The following is a 25,242-nucleotide window of genomic DNA, read 5'->3' on the forward strand; positions in this document are numbered from 1 at the left end:
ACTCTGAAACCTGTCTTCTAGAAGAGAGGCATATGTGTAACAGATCCCCCTAACAAAACCACTTGTTTAAAGAAATGTTACTTCCTGTATTGTATCCCACAATCAAGGAAGTAAAGATACCATACTTTTAACTGTACTTATAAAATTACATTTTATGAAATTATCTCTGATCAGGGAAGTGTCTTTGCAGTGGGAGAACTGCAGAGATTTTTACTGATAGTATTAAGATGTGGTACCACAGAGATCTTCTCACAATCCACTGTTTTGTCTTGATTCTGTTCTGCATCGCTACTTCCAGTAAGATAGGAATTGTAGCTTTCTGCTAAATTGCTGGCAGAATATCTCTGTGGTGAGGCCAGCAGAGGATACTTTATATGTTGTGTACTCTCTGTGCCTGTTGATCAATTTGTAAAGTGGATGTAATGCCTCCATAGGGTGTTAGGAAACTTAATGACTGTAGGCAAAGCACTTCAAGATCACTTGAGCAAAGATGCTATCTAAGTGCAAAGCGGCCAGATTTTTCAAACTAAATTGCCTAAATTATCCAGGTACATAAGTGTCCTGATTTTCAGAGTTAAACATTCACAAGTCTTGCTTACTTTAAGCAGAAATATTCATATTTCTCTGAAAATCAAACAGCTTACCTGGGACCCTAAATATGGATTTAAGTGCCTAACTTTAGGTACCCAGTTCTAGAAATATTGGCCAGTATTCTGCATAATATTAGAATTTCCTCTCTTCTCTTTTGTATATCTAGCGTGCAGTGGCCCTAGAAATGATCATTTTAATTAGTGGCCTCTTGTGGTGCTGCTCTGCTATTAGCCTATCTTTGTTCTTTCACATTTATAGCAAATGGTCAGTTTCCACATGAAACTTCTTCCCTTTTTAGGACCTGCCAGAGAATGAAAATGGGGAAAATCAAGTGATTTATTTTGCCATGACAAAGACCTTTCAAATCAGCCATTTCAGAAATTAAAGTCTAGTAAAAATATTTTGTAATTTTGGGTTTAAAAGGTTAAGTTGACTTTCTCTCAACTTAGTTTTATATGTCTAATGATGAGTTAGAGGTAAAGGGGGGTTTCTTTTAAATCGTGTTTTAAAAGGCATTTATTCTTACGGACTTGTTACATGTTCTGCAACTCTGGGATACCAATGAAATGTTACTGTAGGCACTGAGAACCTTTTAGCTAAAAAGTAATAAATACCCAGATGCTTGCACATAAGCCACTTTTCACAAATAAGGGTACAGTCTTGGCCTGCGCAGAAAGTAAATAGAAGTATTGCTTGAGTATAGAGACTGTAAAATCAGGGTGAAATTCAATTCTTAGCTGACATTTCTTTTTATTTCCTCTTGCTTTTTTTCTAGAGCTCTACAGTATCATGAAACTGGACAGGTCTCCATTAAACACCCAAGCATCATCTGTACTGAAGCATCTGAGATTGCTTCCTTTACCAATTTGTCTCCTGGTCCAGAGGTAATGATGATACATTTATTACTTACAAGCAAAAATGTTCTATCTTAATTTATCAGCAATGAATCTTACCATCAGAATTCAGACCATCTTAAAAAGATGATGCAGATGCAAGCCTTGCAGAGATAAAAGAGCAGGCGCGCACTGTACTAATTTTTAACACAGTCAGAACTATAAATGTAGCACCTAATCCACTGCCCCGACCTCCACTTTCAAAATGTTTAGAGCTGAACACAAGCTCTTTAATTAGAGAGATAAAAATCAGTTAATAAAATTACTGGAGTCTCCTTATGAAATCCTTAATGTCATTATCCTCTCTTATAATTGCATCAGAAGGCTTTTGGAGAAATTGGCAGTCGTAGTAATTCAGCAAAAAAACATCCTAATAAGCAGAGATGAACTAAACTATCCATAAATAGTTTGATTAGCCAGTAAACAATCTTACCCAACCAGAGCAAGGTAGGTAAATAGATGCTCTGATTACATTCAAATAATATTGTTAAGGTTACCTATTACTGTTCTCCGTGCATTCTCCTTTTTTGTAAACCTTCTAATTAAACTGCAGAGTTTTCTTTCAGTAGTATTTTTATTTATAGCTAAATGTTTTAGATCTAGGGACCCTAATTTAAAACTTGTCATCTAATTGATCCCTCTATCATTTGGATTAACATATGCCTTTTATCTAACTCAGGGGTTCTCAACCTTTTTCTCTTTGAGGCCCACCTTGACATGCTATAAAAACTCCAGTGCCCAGCAGGGGTGGGGGTGGAGGGACTCGGGGCTCCGGGACGGCAGGGGGGATCCTTGGGCATAGGCATAGTTTGACTTCTATTTGGGGGTGGGGGAAGGGACAGCAGGGCTGCCCCGCACAATGTGGTCCAGGAAGGGAGTGCCACCTCCACTCCCTGACTCACCTCAGCAGGCCACCCAGGGGTGACGCAACCAAAAAATGTAACTCAAAGGGGAGACTCAGTTCAAAAAGTTTGAAAACCACTCAGGGTGCAGGGAGGGGGTAGCTAGGGGCTGGGCGTGGGCAGAGGGTAGCTCAGGGTGCAGGGAGGGGGTAGCTAGGGGCTGGGCATGGGCAGAGGGTAGCTCAGGGTGCAGGGAGGGGGTAGCTAGGGGCTGGGCATGGGCAGAGGGTAGCTCAGGGTGCAGGGAGGGGGTAGCTAGGGGCTGGGCATGGGCAGAGGGTAGCTCAGGGTGCAGGGAGAGGGTAGCTAGGGGCTGTGTGCTGGGAGGGCTCCCCCTGCAGTGGCTGCGTCCCGAAGGCTCTGCCACCCTGGAGCAGGGTCCCCCCACCCAGGCAGCTCTTAGCGGCTGTGTGAGCAGTCAAAGGGGTCTGGGAGCTGAGGAGCAGCCACAACCCTGGGCACCAGCAGCAGATAGGGGAATGCCACAACTACCTGCTCCATGGCACCACCAGCCAGAGGAGCAGCTGCCCTGCACTGCCTGGCTCTGACTTCTGACCTATGACCTGGCCAGAGTGTGGGGCCTGAAAGGGACTGGGGAAGAGGAGATGGGGGGGAGATGCCCCTGGGACTGCCCCACTCTGGGTAAGGCACTGCAGTTTGTGGGGGCAACACCAGGGCTCGGGGCTTCAGCCCTGCGCTGCTCACAGCTTCAGCCTGGGGGGTGCACCCTAAGGGGGGGACGCCGGGGCTCCCCCGCTGCTCCCAGCTTCGGCCGGGGGAACCAGGACTCCCGGCTTCAGCCCTGCGCTGCTCACAGCTTCAGCCTGGGGGGTGCACCCTAAGGGGGGGACGCCGGGGCTCCCCCGCTGCTCCCAGCTTCGGCCGGGGGAACCAGGACTCCCGGCTTCAGCCCTGCGCCGCTCCCAGCTTCAAGCCAGGGGGACGCCAGGGCTCCTGGCTTCTCCCCTACTCCACTGCCGGCTTCAGCCCTGGGTGGGGTGGATACGCCAGGGCTCCTCTGCTGCTCCCGGCTTCAGCCCTGGGGGGAAGTGTCAGGGCTCCCAGCTTCTGCCCCGCGCCACTGCCAGGGCTTGGGGCACCAGGTTTCAGCCAGGGGGTCCTGTGCCTCCCCTGAAAAGTCTTGCGGACCCCCAGGGTGCCGCAGACCTCCAGTTGAGAACCACTGATCTCACTGATTTACCTGGGAAGCTTTGAGTGAGAGTGTGTGTGTGTGTGTGTGTGTGTGTGTGTACACACGCGTGCATAATTGCATAATGAACTTTCTTTCTGTTGTAGTATTGGTGTAATAGCAAGGATGAGGAGAATAATCTTCTAGAGGCTTACACTGATTTATATTTTCCTGTGGATTATTTAAAGAAGATAAAGACTTATCTGAAGCCCAGGGGGCAGGGCTACGAGTATTTTAGTTTAGGCATTACATACATGAGAGCATACGTTACTTGGCTGCTGGTGAATATCTAAGGTGCACTATGGCAGAGTGTCTCCATCTGCCCAGGAAATGCACCAGAAGACAAATAATGACCATCCTATGCATCTGTGTTCTAAGGTATGCCTTAAAGGTGTACAACAGGCAGGAGCATTCTGTATAGTTCATTTTGAAAATACAGATGTGTAAGATGTTGCCCGTGCTCTTTCTATACCATAAATTATCTCAGTGGCATCTCTTTGGAGCACAGGTGGCTATCTGTCCATTGGTAGGTAACAAGTAAGTAACCAGGGTGTCATGTCACTTGCTTTTGTATCTCAGGAAGGAGGACAGGGACCATGATCTGGCAGGGATAGTCAGCAGAACCTACACTTCTTCAAAATATTGAGAAATGTAGAAGAGGCATGAAAAGTGGTGTGAAATCTTATTCTAGATGGGATGAGCTGCAGGAAAGGAGACTCCTGGACCCAGCTGTGTGAGGGGACAAAGAGGAGACAGGTGTTGGATAAGAAAGTGTTAAAGCAGAAGCAAAGAGAGAGGCTGGCACAAGTCCATGTAGGGTTTTAATAAACAGGGATGGGTATTTTGAACTGGAGCCTGAAATGAATGGGGAGACAGTGGAACTATTTGAGGAAAGTGAGGAGATGAAGTGGTGCTGCTTTGTACATGAAGAATAGGAAAGCATGAGCCGTCTCTGTGCTGGAATCAGGAGAGCTGGGACTTGGTTAGGCCATGGCTAATGGAGTTGCAGTAGTTATGGCAATAACATGGATGAGGGTTTCAGCAGAAGTGGAGTAGAGACAGTAGCATTCATGGGCATTGTTGTGGAGGTAGTGATTTGTCTCCTGATCGAGATAAGTCAGTCATGCCTTCAAGTAAATTACTTCAACTGGAGTAAGAAACAACAGTTGTAACAAAGTGAACTAAGTTAGCACAGCATTAGGGCCCTTGTTCTATACTGCAGCAAGTCCGCTCCATTCCTATGTTCATTCTCCAACTCCAACTGCAGATAACAAGACTTTGTGCCAGATCTTAAATCTGTTAAAGGGGTGAGTAACTGGATAGTCAGTCACCACAGTGATAAGGCAGATTTTCAGGAGAAGAAGGGAGTTCGGAGTCAATGATGATTCCAGAGTTATGGACAACAAAGGTAAATGGGAGGCATGAGTTGAGCAGGACAGGAAAGGAGATGGAACAGTGGTTGAGGACGCCCTTCTTGCCACAGAGAAGAACTGCTGTCTTTGAGATGGTTAGCTTATAGAATTAGAGTTTGGACATACTACACGCTGTTTGGTACAGCCTTTAGAAAATTCGGAAATAAGACACACTGCACATAGAGGCTATTCTTCAGGGCTTGCTCTGGACCTCTAATCCTCACCCAACAGAAAATGCTTGACAGCACCAGGAAATGATGAAACATCTAAACTATGGAAAAATTATTGACTGGACACCTTCATTGGGGTACTTGTTGCACAAGGAAAAATTCATGACATAAAAGTAAACTTGATCTGATGAGAACCCAGAAGTTTCAGTAGCAAATGGCTGTCAGTGTCCTGGCCACAAGAAAACACTCCAACCAGTATCAGAGTGGATAGTAAGGTGGAAAAAACACAGAACTCTCCTTTGCTCTCTTGCCTTGCTTTTCTTTGGTCTTCATTAAATAATGGGGAATTGTATGGCTCCCTCCTACAGAGGGTAAATTTACGAATTTAAGTGCCTGGGAACAGTGTTTCCTTGGGGTCTGAAAACTGTTCTTATGTTCAGATTAACATTTGAGAAGATTTGCTGATCTTCACCTAACATTATTTTAGATTGTGGTTGTGTCCAAAGGGTGCTAGACACTTTCCAGACCCGAGAAGAAGACACAATCGCTGCCCTGAAAAGTTTACAATCTGTTGTGTTAGTTTATACAAGGTTTCTAATTTTCATCCTTATCAGATGTTAATATTATTGAAGAATAATGGAAAGGGAGAAAGGATAAGTAAACAGTCTGTTCGTTGTCATAGCAAACTTATTGTAGATAGTCCCTTTCCCAACAGTTAGGCAAACCATAAAGTGTTCCAGAACTTAGCATAAAAGAGCCATTCATTGTTCACTAATTTATTCACAGCTATTTATTTTTGCAGCCACATGTTTTTCTGATGACTGTTGAGATAAGGAAAGGTAGAAGTCTGTAGACAGCTCTTTACTGGAAATATGTGAAGACTTCAAAAAAAAAAAAAGCATTACAGTAAAAGTGATAATCATGCAAGTAATACTATCACTTAATTCTTTGTGTGCCAGTTCTGATTTTTTTAAAAAACTTCGCATAGATAAATTCCCCATATATTGATAGGGCTTGGAAAATCCACTCATTCCCTTGCTATGTCTTTCTCCAGAACTTGATTTTCATAACCATAAGGACCTTTTAGAAACTGAAAATAACTTTCCAAATGTCATCTGAATACAACAGATGCAATGCTGTCCACTAGCAGCCCCAGTGTATCTACTGGTGCTCATAGCTCTGTAAGCAGCAGCTGCGCAAAGATGAGAAGGCACTGATCACTTTCACTTCTGCTATTTAGATTCTTGAGGGCAAAAGTGTCAGAACTGTCATGAATTACGTTGATCTCCCACTGCTTCTGGGAACAGCCCTGATAAGTTGTGAAGGCGGACACTGGTGATCATGGGTGGCTGGTATCAAAGGCAGGGGAAGTCCAAGCCTACCCAAACTGCCTGCGTAGCCCCGCCCACACTCCACCCCCAGACCCCCTCCTGCTTCCCGCCGTGCTCTGCTGTGGCTCTTCCTTCCCATGTGGCTGGGGCCCTGGGCCAGTGGCACTGGAACTGGGAGGGTCAGGGGTTCATACCCTCCCACTTTTTGACCCCTCTTCCCCCCCCCCCCCAAGGCTCCACCTCTGGCCAGGCCAGCGTGGAGCCTGGCTGGGGAGCCCGGGCAGCTGTGGGGAGCTGCAGGATACCCTCCACCTGCTCGGGGGGCGGGGGGGGGGGGGGGCTGAGAGCAGCCCCCAGCCTGTGTCCCCGTCCCCCAGGCTCCACAGCCACCCGGGGCAGGAGGAGGGTCCGTGACTTCACGCCAGCTGCCCGTGCAGCTCTTCCTGATCCATCTTGGGCCGGGGTGGGGGGCCTCAGAGCCGCAGCCTGGCCATGGGGAGAGCCTTGTGGGGAGCTGGGGTCCCTTCACCTGCCCTGGGCGGGGGGCCTGGGACATGGGCAGGGAGCTGCTTTTGCCTCCACCTTGGGTGGTGGCTCCTGGCCCCCCCACTTTTGGGAGGGCTCCAACGCCCTTGCCCCGGGCTGGGGCTTCTGGGAGCCAGTCTGTAGCCAGGGACTCTGAGCAGCGGGAGCCGGTGCTCGTGCCGCCTGCCCACCTGGCGTTCCAGGGCTGGGGGCCGCACTGCCTGTCCACCCGCTGAGTGCTCCGGGGTTGGGGGGGGTCGCTCGGGCGGCCTGGGGCTGTCGCGGGGGGAGGGGCGCTCTGGGCTCCGGCGGGAGAAGGGGGATGGACAGGCTGGCCAGGGGCTAGCCTCCCCAAGCCTGTGATTCACCCGCTGCCCACGCTGGTGACATTCTTGGGAGGTGAAGATACAAACAGTGGAAGGCAGAGGAATAGAGAACAGTGGAGAGCTTTCCACATTGCCTCTTGTGGCAGCCCGGAGGGGATGGGGGCAGGATTCAAAAAGGATTAGATGCTTATATTAGTAATGGGAACCTCTGACATTACATTAGCTAGGCTTTTAGAAAGGGAGATAAAGCCTGAGCCGCAGTGTCTACCCAGCTATTTTTGGAGTGGTAGCCTGAGCCCTGCAGGCCCGTGTCTGTCGACCTGGGCTCTGTGAGACTCACTGCTGCATGCTGTATCCTAAAGGGCCTGATCGGACACTATTGAAGCCAATGGGTGTTTTGTTCTGATTTGACTGGGAGCAAAATTGGTCCCTAACTGCCGATACCTCAAATGAAACTTTCCTGGTGAGCAAATTATTTTATAATTATCTACAGCAGTGCTCATTGGGCCTTCCTGTGATCTCCCACTGTGGCACTAAGTAGTGGCCACTGTCAGACAGGAATTACCATAGTAGACCCAACCAGTGGTCCTGTGCTCCTATTTACCTACTGTGCTGTAACTTACGGAGATCACCATCGTGCTAAAAAGTAGTGATAGTGGGCATACTAGGTAAAAGCTCAATGTACAATTTAAGTCAAGGTGACTCCTGGTTTTATATATTCAGAGAGTATCTTGGAAAAACTTCTGAGAGGCTGTTAGAGGAGAAGCCTTCATCATTCTGAAAAGCCGCAGTGGCATGCTATATTGGCATTAGACTCTGCCCAAGTGCATAGGCGCCGACTCTGTGGGTACTCTGGGGCTGGAGCACCCACGGGGAAAAATTGGTGGGTGCTCAGCACCCACCGGCAGCTCCCCGTGGCCCCGTCCCCCTGCTCCAGCTCGCCTCCGCCTCCTCTGCGAGCGCCCCGCCGCAACCTGCTTCACCCCAGCTGATTTGCGGGGCAGGGAGGAAGGGGGGAGGAGGGGGAACGTGGCGCACTGGAGGAAGAGGCGGGGCCAGGGTGGGGATTTGGGGAAGGGATCCAATAGGGGCAGGGAGGGGGTGGAGTTAGGACAGAGACCTTGGGGATGGGGTTGGAATGGGGGTGGGGCCAGGGGCGGGGATGGGGTAGAGTTGGGGTGGGGAAAGGGGCGGGGGGGTGCGGGCACCCACCGGCGCCGGAGAAAGTTGGTGCCTATGCCCAAGTGACCTCGCAATCTATAGCCGGAATTAATTTACAGATCTGATTTGTTTTTTGTAGACTGTGCCAAAAAGTACTAAAGAAACTCTGTGTGAGAGTATTCATCAGAACAAGGAAATAAGTGATACTGAAATGGCAGACTTTGGAGGTAAGACCTTTTTATAACACTTGATTTTAATTACAGAAGAATTACTGTGTAGTTCCCTCCCCCCCCCCCCCCGCCCCAAGGTCTAAATATTCATTTAGTCCAATCTTAACCGGGACATATACTGACAACATAATTGATGTATGTATATACATACTGTATCCTTATACTATGTCCTGGTCACCACAGTAAATGCTGTACTGTAATGGCCATGATATTTGCTATGGGGTACCACCTTTCTTATAAGGCTTGGCCAAGAAGTTTTTTTTTTCTTTGCAGGAAATCCATTATTGTAAAGTAAAGTGGATAGTTTTTAATGCATTTTTCATTCTTCTAACTTTAAATGGGCTTGGCTAATGTGGGGTAATCACTTTGGGTATTTTCAGGAGAAATTTTGAGGCCCATATTCAGCCCTAGTGTAACTGAGTGCAACTATGTTGACTTCAGTGGAGTGGCATAGATTTCCACCAGGGCTGAACTTATCATAAGCATCCATACTAAGATAACTTTTTAAAAAGTAATTCCTATGCATGCATGATTAGTTCTTTTTTTTAAATCAATTTTTAGTACAAATTTGATATTGTTGACTAAAGTCAGTGTTTTCTAACAGATAAGTTACTGAAGCTATTTCCTATTTTAAATATAAGAAATATTTTTAGGTTTTTCACATAACACAGAGAGGTTAGAGTTGGTAAATAGATTTTCAGTGACAATCACTGCATATTACATTCATTGCTAATAGGTATTTATTGCAACTTGCTCTGTTGCAACTGTAACAATTAAATTTATGAGTGTGTAAAAAAACTAATATCCAAAAATCTGCATTTTAACATTCTTTATAAAAATAATTCCACAATGGTGTACTTTGTCACAAATAATTTTTTTTGGTTCTGAAAATTAAAACTTTATATTTTACCATAAATCTTGAAAATCTATAAACTATCACAACTCAGTTTCACCATTATTGCTTTACTTTGATATATTGTATGTACATACAGTCGAGAAATAAACATTACATTAGACACACAAACTTTAAGGGCAGAAGGGAACATCATGATCATCTAGTCTGACCTCTTTCACATTGCAGGCCACAGAACCTCACCCACCCACTCCTGTAATAGACCCATAACCTCTGGCTGAGTTACTGAAGTCCTCAAGTCATGATTTAAAGACTTCAAGTTTCAGAGGATCCACCATTTACTCTAGTTCAAACCTGCAAGTGACCCATGCCCCATTCTGCAGAGAAAGGTGAAAACCCCCCAGAGTCTCTGCCAATCTGACTTGAGGGAAAATTGCTTCTCAACCCCAAATATGGCAATCAGTTAGACCCTGAGCATGTCAGCAGGATCCACCAGCCAGACACTTGGGAAAGAATTCACTGTACAGTATTAACTCAGAGCTCTCTCCATCAAGGGCCCCATCTCCAGCCAATGGAGATATTTGCTGCTAGCAGTTGCAGATGGGCCACATACCATTGTCTGCAACCTCCTCATACCATCCCCTCTATAAACTTATTAAGCTCAGTCTTGAAACCAATTAGGGTTTGTTTTGCCCCCACTTCTCCCCTTGGAAGGCTGTTCCTGAATTCACTCCTCTTGATGGTTGGAAACCTTCATCTAATTTCGAGTCTAAACTTGTTGATGGCCAGTTTATCTGCATTTTCTCTTGTGCTGACATGGACCCTTAACTTAAATAACTCCCTGCTATTGATCCCTCTGATGTATTTATAGAGAGCAGTCATCTCTCCTCTCATCCTTCATTTGGGTAAGGTAAACAAGCCAAGCTCCTTGAGTCTTCTCTTGTAAGATAGGTTTTCCATTCCTCTGCTATCCTTGTAACCCTTCTCTGCACCTGTTTGTTTGAATTCATCTTTCTTAAACATGGGAGACCAGAATTACACACAGTATTCCAGACGAGATCTCACAAGTGCCTCAAATCTCATCAAAATAATGGTACTAATGCTTCTCTGTCTCTACTAGAAATATCTCATCTGATGCATCCTACGATTGCATTAGCCTTTTTCATGGCCGCATGCATCACACTGGTGGCACATAGTCATCCTGTGATTGCCCAAAACACCCAGGTCTTTCCCCTCCTCTGTCACTTCCAACTGATAAATCCCCAATTTAAAATTCTTGTTGTTAGTTCCTAAATGCATTACCTTGCACTTTGAACTATTTAATTTCATCCCATTTCTATTACTCCAGTTTTCAAGGTTGTCCAGATCTTTTTGCATATTCCAGTCCTCCTCCTTGTTGGCAGTACCTCCCAACTTTGTGTTATCTGCAAATTTTATTTGCACTCTCTCACTTTTTGTACCAAGGTCAGTAATAAAACTGTTAAATAAGATTGGTCCCAAAACCGATCCCTGAGGGACTCCAACAGTAACCTCCCTCCAGCCTGACACTTCACTTTTCAGTCTGACCTGTTGTTGTGTCCCCTTTAACCAGTTCCTTATCCACCTTTCAATTCTCGTATTCATCCTCTTCTCCAATTTAACTAATAATTTCCCATGTGGAACTGTATCAAATGCCTTCCTGAAATCCAGGTAGATTAGATCTACTGCATTTCCTTTGTCTAAAAAATTAGTTATCTTCTCAAAGAAAGAGATCAGGTTGGTCTGACACAATCCACCTTTTGTAAAACCTTTTTGTATTTTATCCCAATTACCATTTACCTCTATGTTCTTAACTACTTTCTCTTTCAAAATTTGTTCTAAGATCTTGCATACAATTGAGGTTAAACTAACAGGCTTGTAATTTCCTGGATCACTTTTTTTTTTTCCCCTTTCTTAAAAATAGGTACTATATTAGCAATTCTCCAGCCATTAGGTACAACCCCCAAGTTTACAAATTCATTAAAAATCCTTGCTATTGGGCTTGCAACTTCATGAGCCAGTTCCTTTAATATTCTTGGATGGAGATTATCTGCCTTTTTACTTCTCCTCCATCCCCGATTGCTCCCATTAAGCTGTTTGAGAATGACTTCAACCTTGGATGTGATAGTAATTTCTCTTTCCACATCCTCATTTCCATTAGCCACTACCCCATAGCTCTTCATTACCCTTATTAAAAACTGAGGCAAAGTATTCATTTAGGTGTAGGGTCATGCCTAGATAATCTTTAATCTCCATCCTGTCCTCAGTGCTTAGTGGTCCCACTTCTTTCCCTGTTTCCTTTTTATTTATATGGCTAAAGAACCTTTTACTATTGGTTTTAATTTCAGTTGCAAGGTCTAACACTGCTTGGCTTTTGGCAGTTCTCACTTTAACCCTACACTTTATGACCTTCAAGAGAGAGCTTTCCTTGTTAATCCATCCCATCTTCCATTCCTTGCAGGCTTTCTGATTCCTCTTAATCACCTGTTTGAGATGCTTGTTCATCCTGTTTGGTCTGCAACCTTTCCTATGAATTTTTTCCCCTTTGCTTGGGATGCAGACTTCAAATAGCTTCTGCAACTTTGACTTAAAGTAATTCCAAGCCTCCTCCACATTCAGATCCTGTCCATTTCCCTTATTACTTTGCTTAATTTTTTAAAGTTTGACCTTTTGAAATCAAGGACCCTAATTGCTGACCTATTTTTGTTTCTTTTCATTTAGTTTAAACTGAATTACTCATGATCTCTTGAACCAAGATTGTCCTGTACAACCAGTTCTTCTATGAGGACCTTCCAATTTATTATATTAAATCTAAAATGTTGTTTTGGTGAAGAAATCTGTAAGCTATCAAATCCAGGAATATCTGGGCCCTACCATTATTAGTAGTACTCGTCCTTCAATCTATATCTGGGAAGTTAAAGTCATCCATAATCACACAATTCCCGGTGATATTTATTTCATTAAAGATATCAAAGGTCACTATTCATATCCCAGATTGGATCCTGGGGGTCTGTAGCATACTCCAAACACTATCACAGTGGAGCCTGTGTTAGCTTTCTTTCCCAAAGTGATTTTTGACCCAAACAGATACCACTTTATCCATTCCATCACTTTTAATTTCTTTACAGTCTACCTTGTCATTAATGTACAATGCTGCTGCTCCACCATTACCTTTATTTCTGCCTTTTCTGAACAGCACATTCCCATCCATAACTGTACTCCAGTCATGACTACTATTCCACCATGTTTCTGTTATTCCTATAATATCTGGTTTTACTGCACTAGAAGTTCTAGTTCCTCCATTTTGTTACCCAGGATCCTTGTATTGGTGTACAGATATCTTCGTTGTTTGTACTTGGCTTCACCCAGATTCCTCACCCAATTAGGTATAGTCATTCTACTGCCAGTATCGCCTGCCCGACAGTGCCAATACCACTGACAGTAACAATCTTTTCCTCTTGATGTCCATTCTCTGACCCTCTGTGGTTCCTTTCTCCATTGCTGGGCCCTCTCTATAATTTTCCTCCCACTCAATATTAGAATCAGGCATGGAGATTACATGAGCATCTCCTAGCAGTCTACCAATTTAAAGCTCTTTTAATCAGTAGAATCCCACTGAAGATCACCTGAGCCTCCATTTCTTTAAGTGTCTTCCTCAACTTGGCATAGTCTCCACTGATACGTTCCAGTGAGAATCTGGCTGTGTCATTTGTCTCCTTGTAAAGATAATCAGTGGATTCTTTCCTGCTCCAATTCGGATCCTCTTCAGCCTCCTGTCCACATCCCATATATTAACTCCCAGTAGCCAGCACACCCTTCTGTTCTTCAGATCAGCTCTGGTGACAGGCCTGTCTGTTCTTCTTGGTAGGGAGTCCCCAGTCATGTAGACCTGCCTCTTCCTAGTGCAGCTCTCTGGCCTTCCTCTTTCTGTTCTTTCTGGCTGCAAGCCCTCTTGTCTTTTGTTCTCACATGCAATCTTCTGCAACTCATCCTCTGTCCTTCTGGGGCTCTGAACTCTGGCTGTCTCCATTGACTCTTCCCCTCTTCTTTTAGGTCTAGCCGCCTTTTTCTTCTTCCTTGCCCTCCCACCTTCTGTTACTCCCTGCTACGCCCCTTCTTAATTTTCCAACTCAGTAAATCTATCCCTGAGCTCTATTTCTCCTTCACTATCCTGTCTTTTTTCCTCTGCCTGATACTTTTATCACATGCTTCTACTGGCCACTTTCCTCATCCAGCAATCCACCCTCAAAGTTCCCCCGTCCAGCTTGTATCTGCAAGTTTTGAGGTTTCCCATTCAACCTCCACTTGCCTTCCCTCCGTCATCTGCTCAAGTTCCCTTCAAAACTCAACCATAGTTTCTGCCTGGATCTCCAAGCCTCCAATCTTCTCTTCCATCTGATCTATCAGGCAGCATTTTACACCAAACAAAGCACCTTTTAGGTACCCGCTCCAGGATAATGTACATCCCTCAGCTTCCACATCTAGTCATCAACATTGTCTCTTCCATTCCTTGGCTCACTACCCCTCCTGCTTCTGTAGCCTGTCATAGCCTTCCCACCTAAGCTCAGCGACAGAGAGAGAAACACACACACGTTCCCCTCTTCCCCCCACCCCCAATTCCTCCTACAAATTCCCACTCAAACTCCCCTGTTTCCAGCTCTGTTTGCTGGCTCCTTGCATATGATTAGACCAGTGATACTCAGACCAAAGTGGTTCAGAAGCCAAATTAGTGATCAGCATTACCCAAAAGGGCCACAGCAGTATGAATTCATTGTTTCATTTACTAGAGTACTATTCATATTTAAACATTATGACAGGGGAAATACTTAGAGTGTGTGTGTGTGTGTACACACACACACACACACACACACACACTTACAGCAAATATGTTGTTAACTTAGTGCAAATTGATAACTTAATTAGTTAATAACATAGTAAAGCATCCTGATTGGTTAATAACTTTGGTTAATAACTAAGTCACACAGTGTTTTAATATCATGTGTTGCAAAGAGCTGCATTAAAGAGCCACTTGCGGCTCACAAGCCGCAGTCTGAGTATCACTGGATTGGACTACCTTACATTGAAATGCTGTTATATTTTTCTTCAATCACTTCAACTAAAACAGAACGAAAATATTCACTTGTGACTGTCTGTTTTCTTCTGCTTTTAAAGTAAAACGTAAAAAGTCAGTAAAAAGTAAATCACTTTTTGATGTTCAGGGGACTGATGTTCAGGGACTGAATCTCACTTTTGAAAGCTAGCCTACAGAGCACTTTCAAGATTCATTTTCACTTTGCTTCCAAGCAGACTTACAGTCTAACTGCAACCAGTCGTTAGAGGAATCTCACTGGGGAAGTCTTGGCTCCATGAAGCAGATCCCATCTCTGCAAAATCTCCATGAGGAATCCATAAGAAACAGCACTCTTCTAGTGTGTTCTATGAATGCAAACAGTTTGGCCATCTCTGATCAGGTATTGAGTCACCCTGAAAGTGGAAGACCAGATGCTTCTATAACGGAATCTGCCAATCATTTCAAAAGGACAGCACTGGCAAAAGAAGGCATTGAAATGGCACAAAGTGGAACTGCCACTTTTTCTTCACCAAAACAAAATGACTCATCAGAACCAATTTCAACACAAAGTTCCCTTGCAGTCTGATGCATCACATCTTCCGTTCTGAGAAACAGCAGTACTATGATATACTGAAGGCAGACTGCTCAAAGAACAATTCAAGATACTAATATAAAGACTTGAGCAACTGGAACCTTTTTCATACTGGGAAGTAGCCAGAAGTACAGATCTAGAAAGGCAGATGAGATGGCCTTTAGGAAAGCAGATATCCTGGTTACAATTGGCTTGTGAGAGATGAACAATTTTGATACACAATATCTTCTGGGGAATGGCTGAATTCCTGATTTTATGCGAGCCGTTTAAGGGGTATTGAAAGAAGAGGCAGAAGGGGGTGTACCCACTTTGAGGGCCAAGGTGGAATAACTATGATAACTTTCATCCAGATCTGCCTCCCCCTGTTCAGAGTCACCCTGTCTTCCTGTCTGCACTCTTCACGTGAGTAATCATCTCCTACCCCGTCATCCACCTGTGACGACAGCAGATGGGTGGCTGTGGAGACTTAGAGAGGACTTTGGCATGGAGATCATAGCAGCTCTTGCTGAAGAAGTAGCCAATGGGCAATAGCAGCTGGGCAGTGAGAATGAGGCTATTCACCTGCTGAGGAGAGGCTAGTTGAAGGGGCAAGGACCATTTTGAAGAGGATGTGAGAGAGGGCACCAGACCAAAGAGGGGGATGGGTTTGGGGGGATCAGATGGGCAAGGCAGCCAGGATGAATAATCATCCTTTGGGTAACATGACAGGTCTCCGAGATATCACAAGTCTGTTTTCAATATGCACATTTCAAACTGCTTTAAAGAAAATAACTTGTTTCTCAAAATTACTGCTACAAATTGCCAAAATTCCAGTTAGAGACGTTTGCCTTAGGGTAGCCTTTTCCCACAAATCCACTTTTTGGAAGAAAATGGGTGAAGTTCTCTGTACCTGTATTTTGAACTATTTCTCATTTTCTCAAATGGCTTGTTTTATTTATACAAAAAGTGATTTTTTCCTAATTTGTTTTTGATATTGAAACATTTTAATGAACTCTCAATTAGTGTGGTGGTCTCTAAATTACAGTTTTCCTTTTTAAGATCAATCTTCATTTTGAAAATGTACATCTACCTATAGTTTTCACAGGGAAAGGGGCATATTTGAAATTCACTATATATGGACAAAATATATTTTATTTATACAGAGGAGTTTTGCTGATTATTTAATTTTTATTATTTGTATGAGTTGAAGTGAATTGTTCTAAAGGAATATGGTCATCTAATAAATTCAGGTTTTTTGATATGAATTGTAAAAATGTTTTAAAAGTTCAAACTTTATTTTATTAAAGAACGTTCTTGTTGCACACATAGGGGGCAATAACATTTTTAAATGTTGTTGGTAATATCTAAAATACTAGACAAATCTACCACAAGCACACTAGTTGCAATCCAGCTGTAAGCAAACTGTTCCCTGACTGTTCTACATCCATTTGACTTAGTGGAAAGAGCAAAGGCCTGGGATTCAGGAGACCTGGGTTCTGTTTCCGGTTATGCCAGTGGCCTACTTGGTGACCTTGGGCAAGTCATTTCCCCCCTCTGTGCCTCAGTTTCCCCCTCTGTCAAATGGGGATAATGGTGCTGGCCTCTGTAGTAAAGTGCTTTGAGATCTACTGATGAAAAGTGCCCTTACAAGAGCTAGGCATTATTATTAGGTATACTTTGAGGCCACTTTTTTCTTTAAGACAAACACAGAACGAACAACTAATGAAGTTGTAGAGTCACGGATGGGTTAATTTCATTCTAACGTTTTCCTATGTTTTCTCATTTAATATTTTATTTTGTACTTTTGGGGATATTTTAGTCTTAATTTCATAAAAATGCATAAAAACAGGAAATGACACCGGTCAGGCATCTATGGCCTGTCATGGCTTCCTGCACTCCTTTTCAGATCTAGTTTAAAAAAATGCTCTTGTCAACTCAAATCCCTGCACAGACACTGGAATAAAGAGGGATGTTTTCTGGCAAGTATTTTGTTCTCCTGAGATACCAAACTAGACGGTCTGAAGCTGCACTGACTTTCAATTAATTTCCAGATGCAGTTCAATGGGTTGGCTTAGTTTAACCTTATGTGGTTTGAGTACTGGCTATTAGAGATTATCTGTGTACTTGTGCTCCATCCTGATAGTTAGTTAATAATACTGTCAACCAGCTAATATTATTTTTTCTACTACAGGAACATAATACAGATCAGGGCCACATTGTGATACTAGGTTTGTACGTCTAGGGCTGATGGCATATACTCAAAAGAAGCCCCCCTCGATTTTCAGTATTGAGAGTCCCAACCATTCAAAAACCATGAGCCAGATGCCCCAAAATCATGATATTTTAAAAATATTACATTTTGCATTCTATTTATTTGCCTTCTGGTTCTTGAGCTTTCACATTTTCTAGCTTTTCTCTGCAATCAGGAGGGCTAGAAACAAACTTCTAAAATGCAAGCTGAGATTCTCACATAGTCACATGTCTCCAGGCGCTCATGGTTTTAAAATAACTCGTTTAATGAACAACAAGAAATAACTTATAAACACAATAGTACTGCTATAATCTAGCTAGCCATATTGTTTCTCTTAGTCTTTGCAACTGGTCTCTGTCTATGTGTAAGAGCCAGTAGGAAGTTTGGCACTGCACAGGGTATGTCTTCACTGCAGAGTTAACTTGGGCTCTTACCCCGGTGTTGCCACTATCCCCCTTCCATCCACACACAAACAGTCTCCCCAGAGTATGGTGATGTCTTAATCTCACGCTACCTGGCCCATCTCGGGGTGTGGTATAGAGCCTGGGTTCAGCTTTCACTGGTAACCTGCCCACTTTGCACTGAGTATGTGGGTTAAATCATTTAGTGCTGATAATCCTTCAGTGCCTTCCCATATGTCCTCCCCCCCCCCCCCCCCCCCCGCCCTGAAGGACACAAGAGTTCTTCCACAATTCACCGAGAGAGAATGAGTGGCTCAGTTTACTGCAGCACAAAGAACCATGGGATATGGCCCCAGAAGTCCAAGCGACACACACTGCTGAGTGCAGCCCAGTGAGGACTCAGGCTACGTCCTCACTACGGGGGGTCGATTTAAGATACGCAAATTCAGCTACGCGAATAGCGTAGCTGAATTCGACGTATAGGAGCTGACTTACCCCGCTGTGAGGACGGCGGCAAATCGACCTCCGCGGCTCCCCCGTCGACAGCGCTTACTCCTACCTCCGCTGGTGGAGTAGAAGCATCGATTCGGGGATCGATTGTCGCGTCCCAACGAGACGCGATAATTCGATCCCCGAGAGATCGATTTCTACCCGCCGATTCAGGCGGGTAGTGTAGACCTGCCCTCAGTAAGTCAGATATGGCTTTGCACTGTAGCTGCTCGCACTCAGGCTAGGCTGATTGAGATGCTCAGACCCAGGTGCCAAGCACCCAAGTTAACTCTGCAGGGAAGCCGTACCTGTAGCCTCCTGCATGGTGTGTGTCAGGGTCAAACTTCCTGATGAAACTTCACCCTTTATAGTACTCAGGCCCACTGCAATGCCTGTTTACTCAGTCTTTGGCTTGAGGAGGTGGATTCAGATGAGTTGTTTCTGGGATGGTGTCTTTGGGTTTTTTTGTTAGTCTATCCACGATTTGTGACTGTATGTTGTAGTTGTGCCTGGCAGTATGATCAGGTATATATTATGAACAGAAAAGTATTTTCAACACTGGGGGGGGAAGTACACGTCAAGTTAATAATATAATAGCTTTTCTTTCACATCAACTACCTGGAAAACAGACAAATGTGCTCAATCCAGGGGTAACTAGATGAAATGTAGTGGCCTCTGATATACAGGGGGTTAGAGTAGATGATATAATGGTCCCTTCTGGCCTTAAAAATCTATTAATCTAAATCTAAAAACAGGGAAACTATTGAAGTGATCCCCTCCTCCAGTCGTTCGTGCGGTATCCGTTTGAGACGATCACCTAGTTGGAAACACATGGTGAGCTCATGGCAGCTTTGTCATTGTGCCACAGTAAAAAAAAAAAAAAATCAGTGCGTATTTGTAATACAAGTAGAAATCTTACTTGCTGTTAGGTTTTTTTGTTGCTATCGTGATTCTGCAAAACTGTAAAAACGGCAGTAACTTCCTGCAATGGAAACAGCCCCTAACACACAACAAAACAAAAGTGTTCTACACCTGCTCAGCAATCCAGGCTCTCTGGATCCATTCACATTTTCATTTTTATTAAATGAATAGAAAAATCTCTTCTCTTTTGGGGGAGTCTAACAAACCCTGATTTTGTGTAAGGCTGCCACTGCAGGAAAAATATTTGATTCTCTCTCCTTCCAAAAATTACTTTCAACTTAAAAATCCGTGATTCTTAGCAGGCAGCAAATTGATCTATGTCAGTAAAATCTTTCTATCCATCAAGTCATTTCATTGTATCATACTCTGAAGATAGAGGTTTAAGAGTGATTAACTTTTGTTTGTTCTTTAATTTGCCGGTTTGCTGCTTGTAATCCATTGCTGAAAGCATATTTCATGAGTGTTATTCAGTCTTTCCTGAAGGAAAGTGGTTTTGAAATGTCTACATGTGCTGTATTAAGAGAGAAGTTGTTCCGCTCATCCAGTATAGTTCAGTGCAAACAGGAATGGACAACTTCTAAATCGGGAATAAGTCACTGTCAAGGGGATTAGCCATTCCAGAGGGATTCTCTATACCAGGGGTGGGCAAACTTTTTGGCCCAAGGACCACATCTGGGTATGGAAATTGTATGGTGGGCCATGAATACTCATGAAATTGGAGGTTGGGAGGGGGTGAGGGTTCCAGCTGGGGGTGTGGGCTCTGGAGTGAAGCCAGAAATGAGGGGTTCAGAGGGCGGGAGGGGGATCAGGGCTGGGGTAGGGGGTTGGGGCACGGGAGGGGATCAGGCTCCGGGTGGTGCTTACCTCAAGCAGCTCCCGGAAGCAGCAGCATGTCTCCCCTCCGACTCCAATGCAGCGGCGCGGTCAGGCAGCTCCCATTGGCCGCAGTTCCCGACCAATGGGAGCTGCAGAGGTGGTGCTTGGGGCAGGGGCAGCATGCGGAGCCCCCTGGCTGCCCCTGCATGTAGGAGCTGGAGGGGGGACATGCCGCTGCTTCCAGGAGCCATGTGGAGCTCCTGGCGGGAGCTCGAGGGCCGGATTAAAACATCTGAAGGGCCGGATGCGGCCCCTGGGCCATAGTTTTCCCACCCCTACTCTATACAGAGCTATGGTGAAGATTCAGTCTTCAGGGTCCTTTTAAGAATCGGCTGCATTAGATGGTGGGGAAAGTCTTCTACAACTTCTAAACAGTTGTTGAATAGAAATTGAGTGCTTTTCTGAATGCCGAGCAACCCCAACCTCCGTTTTGGTCAATCAAAAAAATTATTTTGAATGACTGTGGCCTTGTTACAGATGGAACAGAAGCTGGATTTGATTCCATCTTCTGTACGCGACCTATGGACCATGGGAAAGAAATGATCTAAATTCTCCATTTTTTTTTTTCCTACAAAAAGAGAGTGCACAGCAAGTAAACTTGCCTCTCCCCAGGCCCAAACACTTTCAAGATAATGTTTCTTTACATTGAAGAATCAAGACTTTGGAAAATACTAAAAATGATCATCTATGCTTTGTAAATCTTCACCTTCTCTCTCCATACACTTCTTAACCTTTTGAATGTTGTCACAGTGGTTTGTTTCTGTGCCTAGGGACTTAACCGCCCCCTCCCCATCCCAGAAGACCAAGACTCAGCACCTGTATCTAAGTTATACCTATTCTCTGGCCTCCAGGCTGGCTGAAATGGGGTTCCTGTGCTAAATAAACGGAGAAAATTGGCAAACTGATGCCCCTAATGCTTTGCTGCCCTAGTTGTAGTAAATTGTCTCATCCCTCTTACACATTCATATCTGATATTTAATTTTTTGGCTGGGATGTATTTTTATGTACTTCTGACTTTGTTTTTCTTTGTGCTTTTTCTTGTTATCACGTCTCTGTCTAAATTCCCTCTAAGATGCTTGCCTGCGCGGCTGTGCAGGGGGCCACGCACTTAACTCCCCCAACCCCGGGCTGCGACACGGCGAGGACACACGCTTCTCCCCCGCTCCCAGCTCCAAGGCTGCGACGGGGAGAGACACCTCTCCCTCCCAGCTCCAGGGCTGTGGCGGGGCGAGGTGCCTAGACCCCAGCCCCAGCGCTGCTGCAGCGGCAAGAGATGCTCTCCCCCAGCCCAGGTGCTGCTGTGGGAAGAGAGGGCTGAGGGGAGTTCTCTCTCCCTGCTGGAGCCCCAGGGCAGCTTGCACCCTAAACCCACCCCAGAGCCCACACCCCCAGCTGGAGCCCTCACCCCCCTCAACCCTCTGCCCCGGCCCCACCCCAGAGCCTGCACCCCAACCCTCTGCCCAAGCCCTGAGCCTCACCCCACTGCCCTCACCCCTTGAGCCATACCCAACCCTCTGCCCCAGCCCTGAGCCCCTTCCCAGACTCCAAACCCCTTGGCCCTGCCCCTGCCACACCTCCATATTGGTGCACATAGCAAAATTCATTCCGCACATGGATGGGAAAAAATAGAGGGAATGTTGATCTCTGTCTTTTCATATTATGAACTTCTCCTGAGCTTATCATTTGACCCTATTCAGAGGTAATGGTGTAACTGATGTTTGTGTGTTTCATTGTTCATGTGATTGGAGGCTTACTTAGGGGCTCATTTATAAAATAAAATAATAAATGAATACATTCTTTCAATATTTAGGAACAATTCCCCACTGCCATATATGAAATTTGCTCAGCTATTTCTCTAGCTGTTTCCTGTCCCTCCTGAGTAAAGGCAAAAGCTGGGGTAAGGTCAGATACCTACTGTGTGGTACCTGGATAAATGTTGGGTTTTTAACTGACCATTGTAAGTAAATTATTCTCTAATAAGAAAAGCCATTTTTTTTTAAATATTGGGAATTTGCAAGTACAGTACCAAACCTTCTCCTCCCACACCCAAGAAGTTGGTGCCTTCCTATGAATGTAGATGTTTTTAAAATACGCTAGACTGCATTTTTTGTGCTAGTACTTACACAACTTTTATCATGACGCAGAGACTGATATTAAGATTAGCTGCTGCTTCTTCAATAATGAAACCAGAGACAGTATTTCCACCTCTATTGGGATACGTATTCGATTTCTCCACACTTATTTATTAAAAAATTCTTTCAGCTACTGGAATGATCATACCAGTCATTTCCTGAGTTTCTCATTGTTTGATATTCTTCCGATAGTGGCAGCATCGCTCTTTTGTTGGCTTAGTAGGAGTTGATATGGGAAAGTTGCTACCCATTAAATTAAAGGGGAATGGCATATTTTCTAAAACTCTGATCTAAAAACAATGTACAAAAATTTCTTGTTATGCATTCCTGATGGAATCAGAGATGGACTCTTTAAAACGTACAGCTTCACATTTTAAAGCATTTTACTTCAAGCACATAATCAACCGATACTGAAACTGTTTGTTGTTTGTATTACCATAGGGCTTGGGAGCCCTAATCATGGACCATTCTGCTGGGTGGTGCTGTACAACCATAGAACAAAGTTTCTGCCCCAAAGAGTTTACAATATATGAAACTTAACTCCTAATCCCTGAAGCATCAGCAGACAGCTCTCCCAGTCACACAGGTTGCCCTGCTATGGGAATGTTCATCTAGATGTTAATCCTCCAAGTTAATATTAAGGGTTTGGTTTGCAGCCAGCCTCTCATAAAATGAAGAGCAGCGTTTGCACAGTGCTACTGCCAGTTAAATGAAGCCCAGGTCATTGGTGATCAGAAGTCACTGTCCTCTTATTACAGAGACAAGGTGGGTGAGGTAATATCTTTTATTGGACCAGCTTCTGTTGGTGAGAGAGATGAGCTTTCGAGCCACACAGAGCTCTTCCTCCGGTCTGGGAAAGGTCCTCAGAGTGTGACAGCTAAATTCAAGATCGAACAAGTAGTTCAGCATAAGAAACCATTCAAGGTGAAGTGGCTCATTAACTCCCCTGTGGTCGGAGGAGAAAAAGGGGGTTAGGGGTTACAGATTGCTGTAATAAGCCACAAATCCAGTGTCTGTAAAGCCAAGTGTGCACGTCCAGTGCTGTAGCTGTACTGATGCCGCTGTGCTGCTGCAGCAGGCATGGCGAAGATGCTCTCTGCTGATGGGCGAGAGCTCTCCTGTCGGTATCATAAAACCACCTCTGCAAGCAGCAGAAGCTATGTCAGTGGGAGTCATAGCACTGGGCACACAAGCGCTTATGCTGGTGTAACTTATGTCGCTCAGGGGGGTGGTTTATTCACACCCACAAGTGACATAGGCTATGTCTGCACTACAGCCTAAGACCAGGATTTTTAGCATCTACAAGGTTATGAATTTTGAAATGTCCTCTTATGGTGTTTCAACTGCCCATATGAAATGAGTTGGTGGTAGTCAAGTTCCTAATGGTTTTGTGAGGCAGCTCTTGTCTCCCATCACAGCTAACATGAACTGGCATCTTAACTGGAGCTGGGTGAATAATCTATGTGAATAGTGTATTCAATGTTTACCTTCCTCTGGTTGCAGATTGGCCATGACTGGCTCAAGGCTTTCTCTTTCTATTCTGTATTTGAAATTATTCACTGCTGGTCAAAATTCCTGTAGTGGCTGCTCTTCCTGAGTGAAATTCACCTCGTGCAAAGGTCTATGCACCAATTACATTGGATTTAAGTCCTATTCTGAGGGCATAAGTGGTACATAGGCCTCTTGCAGATCCTCTGCACTGGGTAAATTTCACCCTCAATACTATCTGTGGATGATTCTTGATCTGTACCTTGTCCGTGAGCAATTAGCTTTGAGCATTCAAAATTCAAGTTGCTTTTCCCTGAGTGGGTACATTTAACCTTTAAAATCAGGTTACAAATTTGAAATGTACTTTGGGTGACTATTCTGCAGTAAAGGCTTAAAATCCACTCTTCTGACAAGCATTCCTGCCAGGAGGCTAATTGGTTGGAATAGTCATCGAAACTGTACACACAAAAGGGCCAAACAAATTGAATTATCTTGTTTAAATATGTGAGTGAATATTTGCTGTAATGATTTGCAGTACTTGCCTAGCTAATACTTACTGACATTTTCAGTGAGGTGGAGGCTAAATGCCATCATCGCCATACCCGCGGTCCTGCCTGATCAAGAATGAGACACAGGGGAGGGACAGAGTTCACTTAAGGCATTCCTGCTCATGCTATAACTTGTGTGGCAGATGGATACAGCAGACAAGTGGAGCCGAAAGGTCTCTGTTATGCATTTGACCATTAAAGCACCTTAAACACCTGCCTCAGAGAGACTGTGACCTACCAGGATACAATTCAGACTAGTGGGGGGCTGCATCACCCTGTCCTGCAACCTTGGGTGCCTTACAAAGTGTTGCTGAAGTAGCTCCCATCTGGGCCTCTCAGACAGACTTCCACCATGCGAGCCGCCTGTGGAGGGCTTGTCTACACTTGTAGTGCTGCAATGGCGCAGCTGCCCGGTGCGATTGCACCACTAGAGGGCTTCGTGAAGACACTACCAATGCCGACGGAACAGCTTCTCCTGATTTTTCCACACCCTTGAGCGACATAGTTATACTGACATAAATTGGTAATGTAGACCAAGCCTGAGTGTCTTGTGTTTAACTGCAGCTTGCCAGTTATACCCATTCACCAGCCTTGGTTATACTGCAGGGTGACCCCAAAACCCCCAGTCCTGGATCTTCCCCCCAAAATGTATACCCTTTACTGCCCAGCCCTCTCCTGAACAATACAAATATTTTAAGTCCATTATTCCTTTCAGGGAATATTATACCATCTCATCTTAAATAGTTACCCAGACACTTCAACTTAAACATACTGGATTAGATGAAACTATAAAACAAGTTATTTAACTATAAAAGAGAGACTTTGAGTACAGGTACTGAGGTGTAGGTCAGAAATGGTTACAAGAAAAATAAAAATAAAACACTTACTAGTGC

At 44.5% G+C, this 25,242-nt stretch overlaps 1 protein-coding gene across 1 annotated transcript in view; it reads left to right on the forward strand.

Annotated features, from left to right (window-relative positions):
* The window catches only part of LOC135875016 (palmitoyltransferase ZDHHC11-like), a 78,580-nt gene extending 63,322 nt beyond the window's left edge, over positions 1-15,258 (forward strand). Inside the window, exons 9-11 of the mRNA XM_065399986.1 lie at positions 1,367-1,475; positions 8,640-8,727; positions 14,909-15,258. Of these exons, the coding sequence (XP_065256058.1) occupies positions 1,367-1,475; positions 8,640-8,727; positions 14,909-15,258 (547 nt within the window). The remainder of the gene's footprint in view (positions 1-1,366; positions 1,476-8,639; positions 8,728-14,908) is intronic.
* The last annotated feature ends 9,984 nt before the right edge of the window (positions 15,259-25,242 follow it).

The sequence above is a fragment of the Emys orbicularis genome, chromosome 2, assembly GCF_028017835.1.
Source record: "Emys orbicularis isolate rEmyOrb1 chromosome 2, rEmyOrb1.hap1, whole genome shotgun sequence".
In the NCBI taxonomy this organism is placed as follows: domain Eukaryota; kingdom Metazoa; phylum Chordata; order Testudines; family Emydidae; genus Emys; species Emys orbicularis.